Raw genomic sequence first — 23,554 nt, 5'->3', positions numbered from 1 at the left:
AAAATTGTATCTGAAGTCTCCCCTTATGTAAATGAGCCACTGCTGGCCTAGATGTGTTTTTGATACAAATACATTGTAATTAGGACCTTAATGCTGTATTAGCGTAGGTTAGTGACAAACTGTGGCACGTTCTGACTTGCGTACAAATTTCATGTTATGTTGTAGCCATAGGAAGGCCGTCGTGAACAGAGGATCCGTCATGTCTGTTATCAGAAGTTAACACACTAATGGTCAGCTGTGAAGCCATCAACACTGAAGCAGATGAAAGTAATGTAGTTATGTGTCGTCCGGCTGTCACTTGAATAAAAACAATAATGGCTATATTGCGGGTTCACATGTGACAAAACAGACAAGCCTTTTTCTAATATCCAATCTTTATATGCAGCTAAGCTCAGTAGCAACTACACATGGCAACTTTAGCATACAGATAAAACAGTCCATCAAACTTTGAGCAAAAAAAAAATAGCCTTACTGCAAAATACCTTACTACTCTTATCAATAAAATTCAGCACAAACATCAGATTTAACTGGACAGTGAAAAATAGCTTTCCTTCCTTTTTCAGTATAAGATTTTTTGTCTCGCCTTCACAAACTGGTCTCATCGTAATTGATGACTCAACATTTTCTCAGGCATACGCAGTATAATTGTAAAAAGTCAACACCCTCATTCAAGTGCCACGTTTTTGTGACATCGAAAAAATGTGACAAATTTTCAAACTTCTTTACGCCATTAGTGTGACCTATAACCTTTAGTTTAATTTTTATCTCTTTTTCAGTGGTGAAGTAAATACAAACAACTGAAATGACACCCTCTTATAATATTTTCACACGTTTGGGAGATTTTGTTACGGCCCAATAAAACAAAGTTTAAACTTTTTGGTCAAAATTGTTTAGCACAAACAAAACACTACCTAACCTGAAATGTTATTGCCGCACAATGTAAATCAACTTGCGAAGTCAATTCACATTTTCATTGCATTACTGATAAATGGTCTTAGGTGTGGAGTAGAAGTTTGTTAGCAGCAAAAAATATATGTAAAACAATTACAGATCTGCAATATTGCTGGTCGCACATGTGCAAGTTGATTAAAAATTTACTTGCACACTTTCACATTTTAGAGGCATTCTGGAGCCCTGCCCTTTGTGGAAGCATCATAATTTGGAGCTGTTTTTCTTCAGTGGTGGGGCCTTAGACGAGATATAAGCGCTTCTGAACAGGTCAGGTTCACGGGAGGCACTTTAAATGGTGAGGTGTGTAATGAATCCCATTTAACATTTTTTTAAAGGTTAGGTTTTAGGTCTCATAAATGGCGGAAAACGTTTTTGAAATGATTTACCTTGGGCTCATTTTTTCACAAAACCCTACCATTTGAGCAGAGGTGTGTAGACTTTTTATATATCCACTGTAAACACAGCCAAACACACACGGTGTTGATTGTCTTGATGAATACATTAAATCACTCACACATCGGGCAGTAGCTTTCTAAGCAGACATTTCATTTAATCTCAGTCCTGTATACATTCTTTGTCATCATTCCTTATATAGACACATTTAAACGCAGATAATGAAGGCCTTACATAAGTAACAAATCCATTTCAAAATCAACACACAGTCATCATAGTTTGACGGTACTGCAGATACCATTTTGGCTGAGATAAAGAAAGCAAGGTGTTCTTTTTGTTCTTTTTTTTTTTTTCTTCATTAAATACATAGAGACAGATATTCATACAGTATGTGCAAGTGGATGTATGTTGTACTGCCATAGTGGTCAACAGCCATATCTCAAATGAGCAAAGAACCATTAACAACGCTTGACTGTCTCCTGTCAAACTGCACTGGGGCACCCAAAATGAAAGTGTTGTGTTTTTTTTTTTTCTTTCTTTTTGTTTTTTTTTTAATGGTCACAGACACTATATCAACACTTAGAACACTGAGTAGGTTTTACAGTTTACAATAAACACGCTGTAATCATCATCCTTGGGCGCCCTCATGTCATCAACCCAAAGACAATATAAACGAGACTGATAGCCGAAATGTGTTTCTCTTTACCAGTCTTTGATCATCATGGCTCCCTCCTTTGCCGAGAGGTCTTTATGGGAGGGAGCTGGCCCTCATGCCAGCGAGGGTCCTTGCAAAGCCATGTGTTCCATCCATGTGATCCGTGGTAGGATGACACCAAATGAAAGTCAAGCATTTCAACTTCAACCCTCCATTTATTTATTTATTTTCCCCCCGCATTCTCCTGTTCAAAGTTTTTTAATTTTTTTTTTTTTTTTTTTTCATGTCAAATTTCCAGCGATACCGCCATCTTAATATCAGTCAGAGAAATAACACCTTCTGCTTTTGGGATCAGCTTGTGGGAGCGAGGGTGACCTCTTTTCCCCCTCCTGGCACTTCTATAAGGCATGTTGAGCCCGGAGCAGAGCCAAAGCCAGACCGGGAAGCAGAGCCCAGACATTGGCACGCACACAGGCGCAGTGATCCCCTGGCAGGCCTTGAGGTTTACCGGGCCCGCCGTCGCTCGGTTCGGGATACTGAGCACATGGAGGGACACACATGGAGAGGGAGAGAGTTAGGCGTGTAAAGGTTAGACGTGACTCACGCACTCGGTCTAATGTTGTGGCATTTGATTCGGGGCGGAGGTGACACCAGGCTACTGTCCGAGCAGAAAAAGGAAAATGATGAGTCAAAGTCCAAATCTTCAACGCATGGGAGACTCACTTTGGCACGAATGTGAAATCTTCGCCGGAGCAAACGTGTTGATGCGTGTGTATCCGTATCCCGCGCCGCTTTGTGTGTCGCCTCTTTCAGGTCGAGCCAACCCGTTTTTTAAAGCTATCATTACAGAGTTTATTTACAAGAAAAAACACACTGCCAAGCTGCGCTAGTGAAGCTAGCAGCGCCCGGGGATTCGTTTCAATATTTCATTAGGCATAAATTACCATGGGAAGAGGTCAGAACGACACAGTTAAAAAGCAACTCGTCGTATGTGGTTTGATGAGGGGGAAAAAAAAACACAATGCTCACAGAACTTTTTGCATAGTGTGCAAAATGAGAGAAATGTGCCACCCTGGTCATATTATAGCAAAGAGCAACGGGCCCACATTAGTCCAGATATTAAAATGCCTGGCCTCTAGAGTTGCGCTGATATTGCTACACATAACAATAGCCCTATTATGTTTATTTTTTCCAGAACAATTGTTGGCATTTTGAGAACTTTTGCAATTTTCTTGGCTTCTCATAGCACAAAAGCATAACAGTTTGCCTCCAAGTTAAAATAGTCACGCTCAATTTGCAGGAGGCATCATAGTCAATGTGTCACAGAAACACATCATAAAGAACATGAAACATTTTGTACTCTGGCGTCCCCTTAACTCATCTCCTCCAATGCAACCTTTGCAGAAATTACACTTCATGCCATTTTCCCCGTACGTCGAGGCGAAATAAAGATGCTATCTCCCTGTAACTCATCTTGCGTGGTATGCGTAAGGAGAGTATAAATATGAAAATTGTGTTGAATTATCATTACTGGTGAAAGACGTTTTTCTTTTCTAGAAAAGATAGAGAGCCTGCCACGACAAATAAATGCTTAAGTAAAGGATGCCAAAAATGAAGAGGGTGAGGGGGGGGAAAAAAAAGCCATGGGTAGCTTTGACAATGCACCAGACACATCTGCAACTAAAAGCCAATTAATTAGCAGGGGCAGCGATGTGTGGCAGCAGCCTGTTGACATGAGTCCAGATCTGTGGCTGCAGCCAATAGCCACACATGCACTAAGGCCTTTGAGAAGGCGTAAACACACCCACACATTTAGACACCGTGACCGAGCCGACAATGTCCAAACACGGACTTGTTTACTCGAGCTCTCACACCAATATGCACACGGCTACAGCTTGCCAACTTTTGCCAGGCCATAAATTGTTGACAAAAGCACGTCCTCCTTGTCATTGAGAAGGTTCGTACACACGTAGACGTTATTGACCACGACGTTGGAACCACATTTTTTTTTCTATCAGCCGGGTGTTGCATCTGTCCAGGATGGATTAAATTCAGTTGAGCTGAAAATCAACATATGACTGTGCTACGGTGGATGTAAAAAGTCTACACACCCCTGTTGCAATGACAGGTTCTTGTGATGTAAAAAATATGAAACCTTGTCCGCTTCTGTTTGATTGGTTGTTTTTCCTCTTATGTGGTGGTTTCTTAAAAATCAAATTAGAGTACAAATTGGGGCCAGAGAGGGATAATTTTTCTTTTCTACAGATAATTCTCTCATTCATACTACTACCAGGTTATAACTATAGTTTTAACTAAGGCTGAATGATTTTGATAAAAAATCTAATTACAATTTTTCCTCTCTCAATATCATGATTGTGATTTATTATGCGATTATTTTTTCCAAGATCCTCTTCCCATGTCTTTTTTAAAAAATAATCAGTTGCAGATTTATTATACATAAATGTTTTGCTCTTACAGGTTAGGCTAACGCTAAAGAAAAAAAAAAAAAGCAAATGAACTATGAATTCATATGAAAGACAGGTTATCTACTTCAATGAGTTTTAACACTTTTGACTTTTAATCGTTTTAGCATTCACGATGACAACTTCACAAAATTCTATCAAACAAGTGTTACGCAAGCATACATCAGCAAGTCATAAATTCGATGACAACCATAATTCAAACAAATCTGAGGCATTATGTCAATTTTGGATGTTTCATGAAACAATATGTTAACGTGGACTGCATTTCTTGACCACTGAACATATCTTGAAATGACAGAACTATATAAATAAATCAATTAATTAATTAAATATAAAAATCAAGCAATGTTTTCCAAATTGCAGCCTTTTGGGATTTGAAAACGGCATTCTACTATATTGCAATGTTTTAACAATATAAAAAAGTGTTTTTATTTTTTGAATCGCAAACATCGCCTCGTTCCCTCTTCAGAAAACCTTGCAATATGAGCACATTACAACTCTTAATGTCTACCCCTGAGACTTCTAAAGCTCACAGGACCAAGCTTTCCGCCCACATGTTTACTCACTGAGCATGGGATAAAGCCCACAGTCAGAAGTGGAAGTGACGTGTTGAATAATTACGCATCTAAATGAGCCGTTGAGGGCTCAGTATGACTGACCTGAGCAGGCTGAGTCACACACACTTTCTGCACTTCTCACTGACTGCACCTCATCAGAGGTTATTACTATTTGTCTTGCTCTTCATACATGCATAGGCCTAAATTTAATCATGCATACACATGCATTCACACACATTCATATATTGTTCCACAGTACACTTGCAGCTATACATCTGCTCATGCAGTTCTGTAAAAAATTCGCAAGCCACCACTCTTTGTTTTGTTACTTGATTTTGTAATGCATAAAATAGTAAGACAGATCCAGTTTGAAGGATTACAATAAACATTCCCAAATTTGCAGAGGGTTGCTGCACGAACGGGTTTGCGCAGCAGTGTAAGAGTTGTCACATGGTGCAAGAGTACACGCTGAGTGAAAATTCGACTTACTGTTTTTTACCATTTGATGGTTTTAAACTTGACTCCATATTTTGTAAATGGCATTTCTTGGGGAAACTGTAATCACTTCGTAGTACTGCAGATTGATATGATTAATAATTATCCTTGGCAAAACTTGCCAAAACTTTATCATATCTCGGCAATTCATACATTTTCTTTCATTAGTGACTGTTACTAGAGACAACCTAAAAATATTTGGGTGACGTTCACTCGTCTGACTTATCAAGATCAATATCTGACACCTTGCCAATTCCCTTTCTATTGTGACAGGCTGAAATTTTGAAAAGTGAGATTACCCACATGTTGCTAACATAGGTATGTACTGTATAGATTTATCATAATTCATTTGACACAGGCTCAGAATGAGAAGTCATATTTGTAACCCGCAAAAGTGACACAGACACAATGGGCCCTATTTTGGGAGGGTTGCGCTCGGCGTAAAAATGGGCATAACTTCATTTTTGTGCCAGGGCAAGTTTCGTCTAGCATGATTGGGGCCGCCTTGCGCCTGTCTGGGCATGCCGGCGCACGAAGCATCCTCGCCCCCGATGCGTCTGAAAATGTGGTGACAGAAAGTAGTCCCTACTCGGTGTAAAAACAGGCGCATTGTCATTTTTGGTGCGATGGTCTAGTGCAGCGTGTTTGTGAATTTGGTAGACGTGCTATGCCTCATAGGGCCTTCCTGCTGCGCCACCAGGCACATCTCGCAATTTCGCAATTTGGTGCCAGAAAGTAAACTAAATTTTAGATGGGCTAAAAGGTGGTCTATTTTACAGAACAGGAAGTCTAACACGATTTTTGCTGTATTTGAGTAGCGGGAAGAAGAGATTAGGTATTCCGCAGATGCGCGTGATGGGCCTCATGGTATTTCAATTACAAATATGACAACAGCAATCCCTCTGAATCATTGTAGAAATCAATTAATTGAACAAATTATAGTCAGTATCTTCAAAATAATTTAATAGCACCCCCGTCACTTTTTGGGGGGCAGGGCGGTTGTCACATACAGACGCACTATCAGGAGGTGCAAGGCGATCTTCAATCGCACGTCACACATGGTCGACAACATCATCTGAAAGGGGAAATATTGCATTTGCTGTGCCAATGTCATGCACAAACTCCAGCGATTCTAATTTCTGTTTCCACCCGACGGATACTCGGGCGTGCGCTCTGAACCGCCCTGATTATGATGCAAATGAGGACTGGCCGGAAAAAACACTACGTTCCAACCCACAAAGGCGCAAACACCCCGTTACACCCAATTCTACCGGTGCAAAGTCCAGCAAAATACCAAAAGAAAGAAAACACCACTAATGTGGACAACTAGCTTTGCGCTAGGTTTGCGCCCGGAACGAAAATGGGGTCCTCTGAGATCCTCTGAATTGATTTTCGTTCATCAAATGACACTTAAATAAAAAGGCTGCTTCATTTTGAAAAGGAAATTGCATGTTCTATATATTCATTTGATTTTCTAGTTTCAGAAGTAGCCTACTTGTTACAGAGTCATTCATTACAATCGTGAATTAGACCCACATTACATGTTTCTGTTTCACAGAAAATTCACCATAACACTTTCTAATAATACCATTTTCAAGTGTGGGCTGTAGACATACAAGATATTATTTATTCACAATATTTCTTGAACGTAAATCAAAGAATACAAGGTTTGTCAGTAAAGTTTCAGGTCTGGGTCATCATGACAATGCGCCTGCTCATCATGCTCTGAGCATCTGACAGTTACCCTCTGAGAAGGCCATGATGACAGAGCTGTTGATGGTCTTGGAAGAATTTTTCCAGGAGTGCATGAATGGTTGCCAGAGAAGGAAAGTGCGTTAGACTCGGGGATTACTTCCAAGGGGAGAACTTGTAGTTGGAATTTGAAATATATCTTGTGTGACTGAAACTTTTCTGACACATCTTGTACTTTTGTGACCCCGAAGAAAAAGATGGAACAGACTGTTCCACACCTCAAAATTAGACCAAGAAGAAACTGGTTTTCATATCAGTTAAGCATCGGCGGAAGTCTGTGTTCCACTGCATGTCATTCTAGTTGTACAGTCTTAGTTCATTAGCATCACAAAAACAACATATCTAATGGCGGCCTCGGACTTTTGCACGGTAACGTACATCTACCCAACCAAGCATGCATGCGTCGAAGTATCCATTCAACCATGCGCGCGTCCGTCCCCACATTACGTGCTCACTTGGAAGTCCTTTAGCATTCTCTGCTGTCAGGAGTCAAACAAGGTTCTCCCAATTTATCTGTCATCCAAGTCTGACAAGTTTTAATTGCCGGGCGTCGAATCCGAGGCCGCCCCAAATGTCCCCGTAGCTCACTCGCTAATTATAGACTTGCTGCTTGAGGAATCACACGTCTTATTGTTTCCTAATTACCATTTTTACAATAAATTAAATGCAGCGCTGCTGTTAGACAGGCACAGATCGGTGCATCAATACCGGCACGTACACACAAAGCCTCGGCAGAAAACAACGCCGCCCTCACATCCACCTATCCGTACACATTTTTCACCATTGCAGCTCATTATTATTATTTGTTCTCGTTACAAGCGTAGTTCAGGTTCAAATGTCTTCACAACTATGCGAGGGCACAGAGGGGGAGGCGAATACAATGCCGCCTGACTCGGGTGCATTCAATGACTGCGAAGGCCCTTGGAAAGACTCAAAATAGATATTAACGGCCATTCATTCAGCATGCGAAATTGCATTCATAAACATTCCACTGCGTGCTGAACGGATTTGACTCTTGAAACCACACAAAAATAAAATTAACATCACAATCAGTAGCAGCAGACGGATTGTAGCGTGGCTAAGTCTAATTTAGCCAAGATTTGTAAGCCGGTCTCCTGCAAAGGTGAGAAAACATCATTAGTCTTCAAGTAGAGGCTGCACGGGGGGAAAAAAAAAAGGGAAAATGTCGCCTAGCCGAAAGCTCAGCGTGAAATATTTGTTCCCTCTACCAGAGAGACAGAGGGGGAGTTTTTGGCAGTACGCTTGTCGTTTCTGTCACACTTTATTTGAACGGAAACTGATGCACCGTTCTATTAAAAGACAAACATTTGTGCGCTTTTTCCGCAGCAGACGTTGAACCTAGTTCCAGTCGACTTGACTGCGCTGTTCCGAGGAGACGGTATTCAGAAGAGAAAGAAGCCCTGGGCCAGTATTTGAGAACCACTAATCCAGATTAAAACCCCCACCTTCCATTTTCTTTCACCATTCCATTCTGTGCGGGAGAAATATATTATTTCAACAGATGTCATCAGCTTGGGTGTAGCACAAACTGTCTTATCATGAAACGTGGGATCTGATGTGCCAATTGCTTTAAGAGGCATAAAGATTGAACTTGATGTGAATTTGGACGGCGCGGCGTGCTCGGCTTTACCAGCGCAAAATCCTCCTTTCATGGTTGGCGAGTTGAGGGGTGATTTTTTTTTTTTTTTTTTTGTGGTTTTTCAAGTAATAGGCCTATTTCAACAAATGTATGCAAAGACTACTGGGATGTACCCGGCGATATGCGCCGAGACAAACCTTCATTTCACCCATAGATAAACTCCGCACTATACATACTGCATATGAATGTGATGCTTGAACAGTTGCGGCGCTTTCATAAGCGGAGCGTTACCTTCACAATGGTCACAAAGGGAGGCTCGGTGGATGCGGCCAACCGATCCGACTCAGTCTTCACCGTGGCCGAGGGGTCAGGGATGGACTCGTTCTTGCTCGCCATGTGATCCAAACCATAACCAAAGGCCTGAATGGCATTTCCTGTAAGGGACACGCATGCACGGCTTGTGACTGACGAAGCCAGTTAACGCTCGAGCCAACAGCTCGGTCGCCCGCCCAATCTTTGGCAAGCGTCCTGACGAGGGAGGCGTGTGACTAGGGAGCGACGAGCACTGCGGCGAGCCAAAACGTTTTGATTCGTCAGTGGGATTAAGAGTCGTATGCCAAACTAATCAAAACCAATCTGAGATTTGTGTTTTAAAACCCGTCACCGGGGAGGCCGCTCAGGATTTTCCTCGCGCAGAATAGCTAGCGCTGGCCTGTGTTCAATAATCAGAGATGTGCCCTCCTTATGTAAGTGTTCATGTAGTCAATTTAACTTTCTGCACAGAAAATCCTCGGGGATTCAATAGACATGCTCATCAAATCTTTGGTTCGTGTCCTCCGCTCAATAAGGAAGCTTTAACGCTGCTCATTCTACAGCAAACGGACACAATAGCAGCGACGCGCCCACACTCGGAGATGATGAACCCCAATTTGTTTTGCGATCAATGCGCGCAACCAAGAAATGGGATCTTTTCGAAACAAGCCAATCAGTCGGCTCTAACAGGGCAGCATTAGCCTGTGAATGCATATGAGGTGCTTCTTCGCCTTCTGTGCATTTTTTTGTGTCTAAGCACATGTGCGAGCCTCTGCAAAAATGCGATAAACCCCCGTTCGCTCAGCTTTTCAGACACGTGGCAAAATAGTGGCGGCGTACCTTTTTGCTTCTCAGCCGTTTAAAACGCGATGCTTTTGTCTCTTTGCTCACCCAGGAGAAGAGAAGGCATATAATTGCTTGGCAACCACCTCCATTATAAGGTCAGCATGCAGAGATGGCTTTGGAAAGATTTTATACCGCTGATCAAATTCAAAACAGTGTAGAACAAAAGGTGAAACGGTCCCACACGTCTAATCCTGCTGGACATAAACATTTCGAGATCTTGATGTTTACACCTACGCACTACTCTGCAGCTACATACTTAACATGTATACATGCACAGGATGCAACATTATGATCATTAATGTGGTCCAGTGAAAGAGCGGTATCCAAAAATAAATTCATGAAATACAAATCCGCCTGTACAAAGATTATAAAGCTCACTTTTGATTGACACCAAGATGTTTTAAAAAGATGGCAATAAGAAAATATTCATTTTTTTTATTGTGCTGGTAATATTTTAACCTCATGTAGCAAAATAAGACCAAAATACTTAAAGAGGGAAATCAACCCAAACACATTTTTTTTCAAGAATATGTTCCCAGCAGGTCCACTAGTTGAATCACGACATTCTGATTAATATTGCATTTGTGGAATGTGAGTTAAACAGCAAAATCCACCCCTTTTTAGCCATCTCTGGGGGTGACCATTTTTCTCCTTCTGTCGACTGAAAATTACATCACAACGCTCAGGGCTTAGGTAACGACCAATCGCGGCCCTCTTATTCCACAAATGCAATATTTATCAGAATGCCTTCTTTCAAGTGTTGGGCTTGCATAGAACATATTCTTGAAAAAAAAAAATGTTTGGGTTGACTTCCGCTTTAATGAGCACTGAGTATGCTGGAGTGGATTTCTACACAGCTACCAACAAGCACATAAATAATACACATTTGCATGAATACCACATGTGAGTAACTGTTTTACTGCACTCTGTTTATGCAAATACTACGGACTTAAATGAGGAAATTAGAAACTCTTTTGGGGGGGGTGTAGTGTGTGTGAAGCTGTACCCCATGAATTATCCAGTGAATTGCACTGTGGTGATAGACGCGATAGTACACTCAAATAAAATACTTTGTTGTAATTTAAGATCTGTTTTTTGTGTATTACTGCTTTAAGATGCCGTGTTTTTGTTTTTTTGTAAAATGGTTGCCTTGACTTAATGAAGGTTAGGAAACACTGGCATGTAGATGGTCTTTGGAAAGGCTATTCAGTCATGCCTCAAACCTGCCGTTGGCTACGAGTACTTGACATGCAATTTGAGCACTTAGAAGTTATAATTATAGTGTATTTTTGATTCCGGGTAACTACCGTCCTTAACATTTAGTTGAAGCCTCCCTTGCCTATCAGTATAAACACAATACATTTTTACTCCATTCTTGGATAGCGGTTGTTATAGCAAACGCAGCATTGTGTACGCTCTCCTCCCCGGTGTGTCGAAGTTTATCGTCTGTTCCTCTTGAATGCAGAGGGGGAGATGCTGCATTTTCGAAGTTATTTTTCAAGACGCCTCCTCGGCTCCAAGCCTCATCCCTCATCCTGCACATTCAGCTAAAAGGGAACCCCTGCAATCTATTGAAATGGTCTGAAAGCATTTATCCACGCGGTGGAACATGTTAAAGGTGTCGTGTAGCACCGAGCGCCATATCAAGGGAAGATTTTCTGCTTCTGACTGAAGGCGAAGCGAAGATATTTGAGCGAGCCACCTTGTTGAGCTGCAGCCGCTGTCTTGAGCATGAGATGTACAGAAGATATGTATTATTTAATTCTGCGGCGGATTTTTATGACACTTCTCTCCCGTAAGCGATATGAGATTGCCAGTGAAAATTACATGCAAATGGTTTCTTTTGTGTTAAGGTCTGGGCAGATGTGGCACGAAGGAAGGATGAGCGGAGAAAAGAAATGACTTCTTTCTGACAAACTTAATTCACTAATTCCAATTTAATCAGCTGGAAAAGAGATGTCTGTTCAAGTTGAATGAAAGTGTAGAGCTGACAAATTTTATTACGACTTAATCCTTTTTTTTCCCCCCACTTAGCCCTTCCAACATACTGTATTTTCTCAGAATGGACTTTGATGAATGCCATGCGCCAATTAGTCCTCAGATGCATATTCTACTTGAATAAATAAAGATGATTTTTTTTTTTTTTTAAACCTTTACAATGACTGATGCAGGGCAGCAGGGTGAATGAGTAAATAGCACATCTGCCTCACAGTTCGAAAGTTCTTTGTTTGAATCTTACCTGGCTGGAGTTTGCTAGCTTGGGCTTTCTTTCGGTGTTTTGGTTTCTACTCAAATTCTAAAAGACTCAAAATTTGCCATGGGTATGACTGGCTCTTATACACACTAAAAGAGTGTTTTTTTTTTTTTTAAACAATCCCCAAAAATTCATGAAAAAAATGCAGTTTCTTGCTGAGTCATTCACCATTCCACATAATGAAGACTGTCAACCAATTTCCCTGCATCCTAATTCCAACTTTTTCTTCTTTTCTGTCTTGACTGCACCAATGATTCTACACGCCACCCCCACATTGCATGAGTTTGATGTGGAAGAGCGTACCAAATCTGACCTTTTATTTGCTCATTTACCACATTAGTACAGTACTTGTTAGGAAACATTTGAGGAATGTTGCTCACTCAGGCAAGTGTTTTCGGTGAAGCTCTGCAGGAAGTTGGCACACTCCTCTTCCTGGTTTCCGCTGCCCTTGCAGGTGCACCAGGGCGAGATGGTCCAGTGGGTGAAGCTGCTGTCCACATAGTTGGGTGTCATGTCCGTCCCTGCGGATACACACATGCACACAAAACACATCCAGACACATCCACACATTAGGATGAACATCTACGGGTCACTAATGGACAATAATGGCCGACATTTATTGCAAATAGTTTATAGAAAGCAGAGCAACGCGGGAATGACATTGTCCTGTTTTAGTTTTTATGGGAAGCCAGCCCTCGTTGTAATACTTCATTTTTGATGTAAAGAGGCCATTATGCTTATGAATATTCTCGCAAAGCAGGTGCTTTAGAAATGCGTGCGCGGTTGGACGAGAACAGCGCTGCGGCAAAACACTTCACTTTTGAAAGGTCTGTCAGCAGGAGTCAGCCATGTCATCCATTTTGTGTGAGCAGCGTGACTTATCCCCTCGCTGTGTGAAGTTCTATGCACCCATGCAACTTGTGCGCTAAAAAAAAAAAAAAAAAAAAAAAAAAAATCCAATTTTGCACCGACGAGCTCGGACGTCATCACCTAGGTGCCGTTATCAAAATATGTATGCATTAGCCTGTGCACATTGTTGGAGCAACATTTAATATGAGCAAACAGATGGTCATCAAGTCTTTTAATTAAGTAAACACTCTCTCTGTGCCTCCCTAATTACTTCTAGTAGCAAACTGATGGCCAGGCCGCTGGGGGAGATATCGTAGCCGCCGGGGAAAAGCTGACAGTCTCACTCCTCCGCCTGCTCCACAGGATAAAAAAAAAAAAAAAACAGGACTAGAGCACTGCAGCACTGTTTCTTCCTCTCTAGACCACGAACCATCTCCTGTAATCTGGCAGTGCTGCTGACATTTGTGAAAAATATTGTGAGATCTCCCAGCGGGTCCCTTCTTTTCTCTCTCTCTCCCTCTCATTCAGACATAGTCTCGCTCTATCACGCCGATACTGACCAATGAGCCTTGTGTAGGAGGCCAGGCAGGCTTGGTGATTGTCTTGGTTGGGACAGGTGCTCACTGTGGGTGGGATGCTGCGGCAGTTTGCCATGAAATCAGCCAGCCTGGACCTGTGTAATAATAATAATAATAATAATAATAAAAGCAAAATATATGAAAAGTGGACACAAAGAAAGTGGTGACAAAATGTCACAAAGACAAATCATACAACAACAGATCTTCATTCCCAAAGATAGAGAAGCCCAGAATGTCATTGAGGATGCAGTAGTATACAGTGGAACCTCTAACTTCCCGTAGGAAATCATGGAAATAGAAGTAATATGTTCCAGGATTATAATGGTAATGCGAATATTTCCTTTAACTACCAACCAGACCAATTAGTAGAGAAAAGCAAAATGCAAAAAAAGGCAACATGGTAAAGCGGCATTTAGCTGTTATGCTGCACAAAAAGTGGAATCTGATACTAAACAGCATTAGTCAACCCCAGGTGAGAATGTTCTTAATTTGAGGTTAAAGACTACGGTATGCTTTTTCTTTGGCATGCTTATGATTGAGCTCTTCCAAAGGATTCCCAGAATCATTTTTTTTTCTTGCAATGTACTGTAAATTCTTTGTCATTTTAGTAAGCAATCGTACTAAAAGCAAATTTCTCTACATGTCAACATGTCTTCAGTTCTTTTTCAAATGTACGTTTAATCATGTAAAGCAAATGCGCTATACTCTTTAAATGAAGCTGCCTTGGCATGCCTTGCATTGCCGAGAGCACATTGAGAAATCAAATAATCACACTTAATGCCCAATCGACCTTTTGGTAGAGCATTTTTCAGAAAGGAAAGCCATTTATTACATAGTTTATTATTGTGAAATTCATGGGTGTTCCATTGCACCCTTCACAGTTGAGATGTGGACATAGTCACTATGGTAATATTTCATATTTTGTACAATTTCAATGCATTCAAAAACAGCAGTGCAATAAAAGTAAAGTCCGTTTTCCTTTAGAAAAGCGCATTTTCTTCCTGTTTTGCCATTATGTTCTTTTTTTCATCATCAAATAACATCCCAAACAGAGGCTCATATTTAAAGGGAGAAGTCAACCCAATCATTTTTTTTTTCAAGAATATCTTCTATGCAAGCCCACTAGTTGAATCATCACAACTGCTCAGGGCTCAGGTAACGACCAATCACGGCTGACCTGTTTTCTGAAGCTGAGCCGTGATTGGTCGTTACCTGATGTCATAATCAGTCGTCAGAAGTGACAAAATAGCCGCCCCCCGAGATGGCAAAAAAAGGGTTGGATTTAGCCGCTTAACTCATATTCCACAAACGCAATATTAATCAGCATGCCTTGTTTCAACTAGTGGGCCTTCAGGGAACATATTCTTGAAAAAAATATGTTTGGGTTGATTTCCGCTTTAAAAATAAATACAATTATAGATCTCCATAGGGAATAGAAAACGCTAGCTGCCTTTTCTATTGCTTGTTAAAGGTTCATAACTTTTTAACATGTTTTACTGGCATACAATCATGAAACTTGCAAAATAGATTGTCATCAAAGTTAAGGGTGCCCAGAGGGAAATTACTGCTCGCGAGGTTAGTCGCTTCACGATTCAACACAGCTCGTTTTCCAGGTACATTTCTTCTCTTCGGACAATTATGAGTGCTACTGAGAAGACGCGGACACATGTGCAACGCTTTTTTTATGTTGCTGTGAGTTCCATTTCCTGTTCTGTGGTTATCGCTGCTGCCCTTCTGTTGTGACATCCACACAAACACGCACAAACACACACACAAAATACCAATGAAATTACAACTCGAAGGGGATTTGAATCCTTTAGCTGCTCAGTGAGCGAAAGTCTGAAAAAAATATCACGATTTCTCGTGTGCACTTCACCCCAAAAATTCTTTGCTAATATTGGATTACATGACTTACAATTATGGAAGGTAGAGTAACAGTGGTATTGTTGCCAGTTAACGAGATAAAGACCAAACATCCTCTTGAAATTAAAATATGTTAGTGTTTGACAAATGCACACCACTATGAACAGCTAATTTGTCACTGACAGTAGACTAGAGCTTTCAAATGATGGCAGGTGCCCTGGCCATTCCGACAATTTATAATAGGGGCTTTGGTGTTGTCATTATGAAAGTAAAATACCAAAAAAGTTGTTTGACTGGCTTTGAATTAAAAAATGTGTTGCTCCTGTAAGATGAGTGTAAGTATAGATATGGATCTATAATGTTTTGGGCAGTTTCATTTTCAGTCTGTGCAATAGAGGGGCATTAAAAATAAAAAGAAGTGAAATGTAAATCAATTGAATTGAATGGATACATGATACTGTATGTACATTTTTGGAGGTGTTGGTCGGTCGCTCGGGGTCCATCAAAAGGGGACGGTCGTATATGCACATCTGTTTTTGTAGCAGTCAAACAGGTGGACTGAATAACAACCAGGTCTCCCTCATGACTCAGAACCAGCATTAGTTTTTCTTTTTTATGGTTTCGCTATCTTGAAAACATGCACAGCAAACCCAGCCGTAATTAATTAATGTAGGATGAGAGCGTCATGCTTCTTTTGACCCATTGTTCCACGATTATCCCTCACATCTCAGTGGTTTCCCCAAATTTTCTTTGGGCGCAAACCTTGGGCACTGATAAAAGTGGTCTTTTTTTTTTTTTGTTTTTGTTTTTCGGTGTGTTTGCGATAAGAGCTTTAAGTCTGCCGAGGCCCCCAGGGTGGCATTGCTAATCCACTTAAGTAGGTTTATTGGGAGGAGCGTGTGCAAAGTTACTCTGTCTGTGCTCTTCACATCACTGCTGCCCACTTCGTGAATCACAAACCGTTGCATTTCTCTCTCTCTCTCTCTCTCTGTCTCTCTCTCTCTGTCTCTCGATCTTCTGACCACTTTGTGGAGCCTCTTTTATGCGAGGCTCTGCAGTGGATTTTAAGCAGCTGTAAATAACACATGCATTTGGAGTTTTAACTACTTAGCTAAAGTTAATGAACTGAATTAAAACTATAGCCAAACATCACACTATACTTTCTACATTTACACACAGGCCACAAAAGGGTGAGCAATATAATGTTCAACACAAGAGCTGTATAAGAATTCTGCCTTCATAACGATAACGATGCCCAGATAAGATTGATGCTATCAAAGCGGTATTAATTTAACAATATTTTGACTATTGCGGTTGCGGTTTATGATGGTGTTCAACTATAGTGCTTCATAAAGAGAGCTAATATTTTAGCCACCTCAGCTACAGCTACACATGAGGAAGACCAAATTATTTGGAACAGGTATAGCAATGTAAACAGTATGATTCTGAATGTTTTTAATATTCATCAAAATTATGAAAATGTTTCCAAAGCTAAGCCCCTTACATGTCTGATTAATTATGGTAAAATATGATTTTGTAGGCAAATTTAGAATAGCTAATAACACTAATTTTAAAGTCCATTGCGACAGGACACATTATTTTGGAGAACATAGCCTTGGGTTTTATGCATACAAAAGTTCATAGTCACAGAATAGATGGAGAAGAGTCCAGTTTGAATTTCATGCAAGGCTCAAAAATATATTCAGTTGCGCCAAAACTTGGAACAGTCTTTGTGCGTGACATCAGCTAATATTGTGAGATTTCTACAACTATCTTGATGCTTAAACTCAGTCTGCATCAAAAACATTGACTCCACTGGTGTCTTTTTTTTTTTTTTTTCTTGGCTTGTCATCCCCCCCCCCCCCCCCCCCCCCTAAATAATACCACCACCGAACAGTGCCAATGCTGGCAAAGTATGATGACCTCAGAGCATGAAATATTGTGGCATAATGGCCAAACAGGTCTTTGTCCTGACTACTCGCTAATATGGCGAGACAAAGCATCGGTTAGAAAAAAAAAAAATGCTAAGTAAAAACATCGAGCTCCCTCTGCATATGTCCTCATCAGAGTTAATAATGAGAAAACCGCTGTTATTTTTCTGTGAAAAAGCAATATAAACAAATAAGATTCTAAAAGAAGGGCTGCGTCTCATGCTGTGTTGAAAGCCAGTGAGTAAAATGGGTTTGAAAGCAGGTTTTAAAAATGGACAGATAGGCTTTTCTAATGCGCACCGGGAGGTCGTTCTTTATTTTAGTACCAGCAAGAGAAAAAGCTTTATCCCCTCTGAGCTTCTGATTGAACTTGTTACCCCCAGGAGCAGCTGGTCAGCTCACCTGAGGCACCAGGCAGGAGTGTAGGGATGAAACAACTCAGAGAAGTAAGGTGGGGAGAGACCATTTAGAGATTTGGGGAAAAAAAAAAAGTAACAGAATCCAAAAATGAACTCAGTATGTGCAAAGTAAGAATGTTCGATACCACTTTTTTTTTTTTTTTTTTCAGACAGATGCCAGTATGAGTATCCACTTTTGAGTACTCATCGATACAGAGTACCGATACCTCGATTGCTTTTGATGTATAACATTCCATTGAACTCAATGACAAAAAAAAGTTAGTCACGCCAGCCAAAAAATTTACAATCAGTTAGAAAAAAAAACATACGTAAGTCTCACTGGAGTATAAGTTGCATCTTTTGTGGCTGATGTATTTTGTAAAATAAATTTCATCTTGAGGCAAGTTATAATTTTGATAAAAGAATAGACAACAGGCTGAATAGGTGTAAGATACAGTATGCTAAAACAATGAAGGTTATTCAGCTACATGGAAAAATAAACATGAACAGAAAAGGTGTCCAGTGTTAATGTAACATAATACACTGTTTTTATGTAACTATAGCATAAATAACAAAACAACTTCACCTTTTACTTTAATGAATAGCTCACTCAATCTCACTCCAAATCATTGAATTCATTCAACATGATTTTCTTTTGGGTTGCATTTGTCTTCAGTCGTTCTCAGTTGTCTTGGTAAACTAATGTTTACTTTCAAAATTTTAAATTATTAAGGAGTAGGAGATATCGGTGCATAAGTCTAGAATTCCCTCTTGTGCCTGTCTGTGAAATTATTTAATCGTCACTGTCCTGTGAAAAACACTTATGTCCAATTTTGGCGGGAAAAAATAATTTTCACGTTAATGCGATGTCTGTAATGCGGAAACACTTTTGACGTAAAAATAAGAAAATTGAAAAAAAAAATGGACATAAGTGTTTTTCACATGACAGCGACGATATCAATATTTATGTATAAGTCGCTCCGGAGTACAAGTCGCACGGCCAGCCAAACTATGAAAAAAAAAAAAAGTGACTTTTAGTCCGGATAATACGGTATTGTGGCCTCCACGAGTACCCAATACCTGGTAATCGGTATTCGTTCCAGTTAAGAGGCAAGCAGCAGCATTGTGAACCCCAAAATTTCAATTAATACAGGTTTCATGATGGCAACAGTTTTTCTGTATCGGATCATGTACAATATTTCTATGAGGTGACATGTTGCCTAGTGATTGATTAGCATGTCTGCCTCATAGGTCTGAGGTTCTGCTTTTTAATATGTTTCTTCCATGTGGCCTCATGCCTGTGAGTGTTTTCTCCGGTTTATTTGGCTACCTCTTACATTCTAAAAACATGATGAAGGTGTTTATGTGAGCACAAATATTTTTTTTTTATCCATCTGTCACCAGTACCTTGCCACGATACTCAGATGGATGGATGAAATATTTCCTGTATTAAACTGTCGTGAAATACGAACAATTTGACGATTCCCAACATCCTGATTGTGTTTGACTTGTCTTTCCTCCTAAATTATCATGAGATCCTGCTGTTCACTTCCATTACCAAAATACAAATGACTTTTATTGTTACAAAACCCTGCTGTCTTTTCACAGCTTTTTAACCAGCACGGTCATCCAAGCCGAACGCTTTATGCTTCACTTATGGCTGAATTTTTTTTCATTTGTTTTGCTGTGCAGCCACTGTAGACAAATTGAGCCTCATGTGTGTTGAGGGGACAATATCCTATTTGCTGATGGCTTTTACATGGCCTTCTATGTAGCGCACCTCACAGAAGGGACATCTTATCACAATGATAGTCTTCTTCGGGGCGCTTAATCATCTTAATGCCTCAAAACGGATGTGAAAATAATCACCTTGTGCATTGATACTGTGTATACCCCCTGAAGATATGCTGCCTTTTAACAAATGCGATGAGTTCATTTAGTGAAAGGGGATAAAGGAGATGAGCAAACTAAATGATGTGTTTCTAACTCCTGACCAGTGTGTGATCCATTTGTGCGATAATACTGTACAGTTGCGAGACACTGAGAGATGAAGTAGGATTTAAACAATGCACCATCGGATGCGACACCCGCCCAAATGTTCCGTCACCTTTTTAAATATGCATAGCAGGTGTATCAACTTCATGCAGTGCAACGGCGCCACTTGATCACGAACGCGTTACCGTGTGGCTTTTCCATATATTTCTGAAGCAGCTGGACTCGGTTCGGTGAATAATGAGCATTCGTGTGCTGATGCTGAGCCGGTTGCCATCAGCAGAGGGAATATTGTCATTTGCGGAAGTCAGTGAGGAGGATTCAGGCAGAAATAAGGCGGGGTATTTAAAAGGAGAGCACTCGTGGTGAGTTGAAGACAGGTGTTAGCACTGTTGTGCTTCATTCAGAACTGTGAGTAAGTGGACACAAACAGATTTGTTATGGGGGGATTAAGGGGGTGATGGGGTGAAAGTCTGTCCTTCTCCCGGCCTTTCACTCGAGTGTGGTATGATGTGATTGAAGGAGAAAAAAAGCATTATTCAACTGCATCTCCGTTGAGAGAACGAAGAAGCCTGACGAGTCGTCAAATGGCACCCCGATGTTCTTAGATGAAAAAGCTAGACATAAGGAAGGAGGAGGGGAAAGGAAAAAAAAAAAAAAAAAACACAGTCCAAGCTATGCTCCTATAAGGTAGTGGCACAGTATGGGATTGAAAAAACCTCTGCGACAGTCACATAATGGCAGATATAAACAACTGTGGATCAGCCCTGGATAGCATACTGTGAAAAAAGACTTCACATTAGTGTTACTTCTCAGGTAAGCAGGGTATATACTGTACACCTGTTGATGAGTTATCCAACATGGTGACTCACCTCTGTAAAAGATTTGGAAAGGCTTTCCGAGACAAATGAACAAGGGAGATTGTTTGCCTACGCTACACAACGTGGGCCGAGCGAGCATGTTGTCCAAATTTGCTCATCATTTTGAGGATTTGCAATAAAAAACAATGTGAGGGCACTCGAAGTGCTTGCAAGTTTAACAATTAAAAAGAAAAAGAAAAAAAAAAACCGTCACTGTTCTGTGAAAAGCACTTATGTCCATCTTTTTCATTTTTAACATGTTTACGTAAATGGGGTTTCCATCTTACAGACATCCCATTAATGTGGGGAAAAAAAATGCTTTTCACGCGACATCCACGATATCGAGTATAATGTACTGTATTTGAATCTTTATCATATTGTCCACAACGGTTATCATGAGGGCATGAAAACGATAACGGTAGTGCTCTTCTTGCATTCAGTCCATTCAGAAGCCTGCAGTTTTTTTTTACACCCAATTCTAAATGCAAATATATTTACACTGATGAAGGGTATTCAAAATATGGTTTTGTAGGTCTGTGTGAATAGATGTTATTTGGACAAACTTCTGGTCTGTTTGGAAAACAAAAACTCAAAGAAATTAATAGCTCGATACCAAACCAAATTTTTTATGTAAATACACCACTGCAGTTTTTGCCCCATCATGTCACTTCTGCAAAAAAAAAAATTAAAAATAAAAAGTCCCAAGAAAGAGCCTCTATGATGCAGGAATAGGCAATGGGCAATTCTTTTAAGTTGGCAATGCAGCTTTTTTTGTGAGATAAGGCAAAGCGCCATGTTTCTTCTTAGAAATGGAATTCTCTAAGACAATGACGGCCTAAAGACCGTAATTGAACGTTTACAGAGGTGTGCTGAGTGTTCGCACAACGGTGTTCCAACAGGGATGCAGTACATTTTAAGGATTCCACAGGATTTCCATTATAACGCCACCGAACGCCACTCGCTGCTGAAATTACAGGTTGTCTAGCTCAACAGAGTTTTTCTGGTCATTTCAGCCACTCAGCTCCCCGGGAAGTGGCAGGGGAGCCCCGACAGAGGCAGACTTCTTACAGCCAACCTGACACTTTAAACACAGTCATTCGGGCCGGTGCCAAGTGCACGTCCGTCCAGCCTGGCAGTAAGAGAAAACTAATGGCTTTTTATACGTGTCATGGTTCTGCTTTGTTGTTGCTTTCAGCTCCCGTGGGAGTGGTGGGCGTGTCGTTCAGATGTACACCTGTTCTGAGTCATAATCACTGGACTATTTAAGGACTGCCAGACCGACAACACACTGTCGAATTATTCACCTTGCTCACAACTCTGTCCGCAAGTGTTTGAATTTTCTAGACGTCCCGTGGTCACACCCGTTTTTCTCTCGCCAGGTTTTTCTGTGTTCATGAAAGTAGTGTTTTTTGGTTTGTAGGTTTCTAGGTGTACTGGTTTATATTTCCTTGTCGTTTAGTGACAAGCAATTTCCGTTTACATCTGTTCTTGCCTTTTGCAAGCACTTTTGGTTTCGTCTCGTTTTTTCCTGGTTTGTTAACCAGCGTTTTGATTTGCACTTTGTCAGTATTGCGCCTTTTTTTTTTTTTTTTTAATAATAAATATTTTGTCAATTCTCATCTGCGGTTGAAGATTCCCCATCAATCTGGAGCCCTCCAGACTTACTCCTGACAACATGGATTCTTATTCCTATCACTTGATGGCCATGACAAACAATGTGAGTCCAATCAGATGAGTGTCAGTCCAAGAAACTATTTCCTCTCGGATGAGACGCAGAGACAAAATAGCTATCAGACTCCCCAAATCCTTAATAGCTTCTAAAGGATGATTATTTCTGTTCAAATGAGAAATTGCCGCTCTTCTCCCTTATCTCTCGTCTTCAGCATATTGAGTCTGTCAGCGCTATCTCTCCATCATCGACACAAGGCATAACAACAGCTATGACAATGGCGGCCACTTAATGGGATGGCATAATAGCACTTGGATGAGGCAAATGAAAAAACAAAGGAGGTGCTTTCTGTTGCGTTGGCCTCCTCGCCAACATTTTATCTCCTTTCTATCCTTCAGTCTCACCCCCTTTTATCCTCTTCGTCTTGCTCTCGTCAGTCTCAAGTAGGCCCATTTGCAAACTTGCCATTAAGGAATTTGAATGTGCCAATGCAAAATCCGCAGCGTGTGTGCATGTGTTTCTTTCTCACTTTGACTAACATCGGCGGCAAACAATCGGCAACATTTATCGTGGAAGCCTGCGCACATTGTGATGCATGGCTCATTACTTCAACAATTATTATGAAAGAGGCAAACAAAGCACTCTGACCTTGTGGGGAGCAGAAGTGCTATTTTGATTAAAAATATTAATAATAATAATAAAGCCCTTACGTAATCAGAGATGTGGTTTCATGCAACTCACTTTCACTTTTAACTCTTTTCTTTGAGTCGGCCACCTCACTATTTGCTGTGACATTGAGGCTAACTCTAGTGCAGTCAAACTACATAGGCACCTAAGAGCTGTGTGTAAAAATTCTGCCTTTACAAAAGCAGTACAAAACCGCTTTTCAAAATGTAACTAAATGGGTAACCTAGTGATTAGCACTCACTGTTACGAGGTTCTGGATTTGAATCCCAGCTCTGATTTTCCTGTGTGGTGGACTTTGCATGCCACTGCAGCTTCTTCCCACATTCCCAAAACATACTTTAATTAAGTGAAGACTGAAATTGTCCATAGGTGTCCAGGGTGTCTTCCAAAGACAGCTAGGAGAGGCTTCCAGCTCACCCGTGACCCTAA

At 40.7% G+C, this 23,554-nt stretch overlaps 1 protein-coding gene across 1 annotated transcript in view; it reads right to left on the bottom strand.

Moving 5' to 3' along the window:
* Positions 1-356: 356 nt before the first annotated feature.
* The window catches only part of LOC147147268 (GDNF family receptor alpha-2-like), a 69,462-nt gene continuing 46,264 nt past the window's right edge, over positions 357-23,554 (bottom strand). Inside the window, exons 5-8 of the mRNA XM_086030689.1 lie at positions 13,708-13,820; positions 12,679-12,819; positions 9,178-9,320; positions 357-2,535 (exon numbers count right to left, since the gene is read on the bottom strand). Of these exons, the coding sequence (XP_085886815.1) occupies positions 2,398-2,535; positions 9,178-9,320; positions 12,679-12,819; positions 13,708-13,820 (535 nt within the window). The 3' untranslated portion in view covers positions 357-2,397. The remainder of the gene's footprint in view (positions 2,536-9,177; positions 9,321-12,678; positions 12,820-13,707; positions 13,821-23,554) is intronic.

This window comes from Filicampus tigris, chromosome 5, assembly GCF_054856515.1.
Source record: "Filicampus tigris isolate MCC_2025a chromosome 5, RoL_Ftig_1.0, whole genome shotgun sequence".
Lineage (NCBI taxonomy): Eukaryota > Metazoa > Chordata > Actinopteri > Syngnathiformes > Syngnathidae > Filicampus > Filicampus tigris.
The sequence above is the reverse complement of the archived record's forward strand: the minus strand, read 5'-3'. Positions and strand labels throughout refer to the sequence as shown.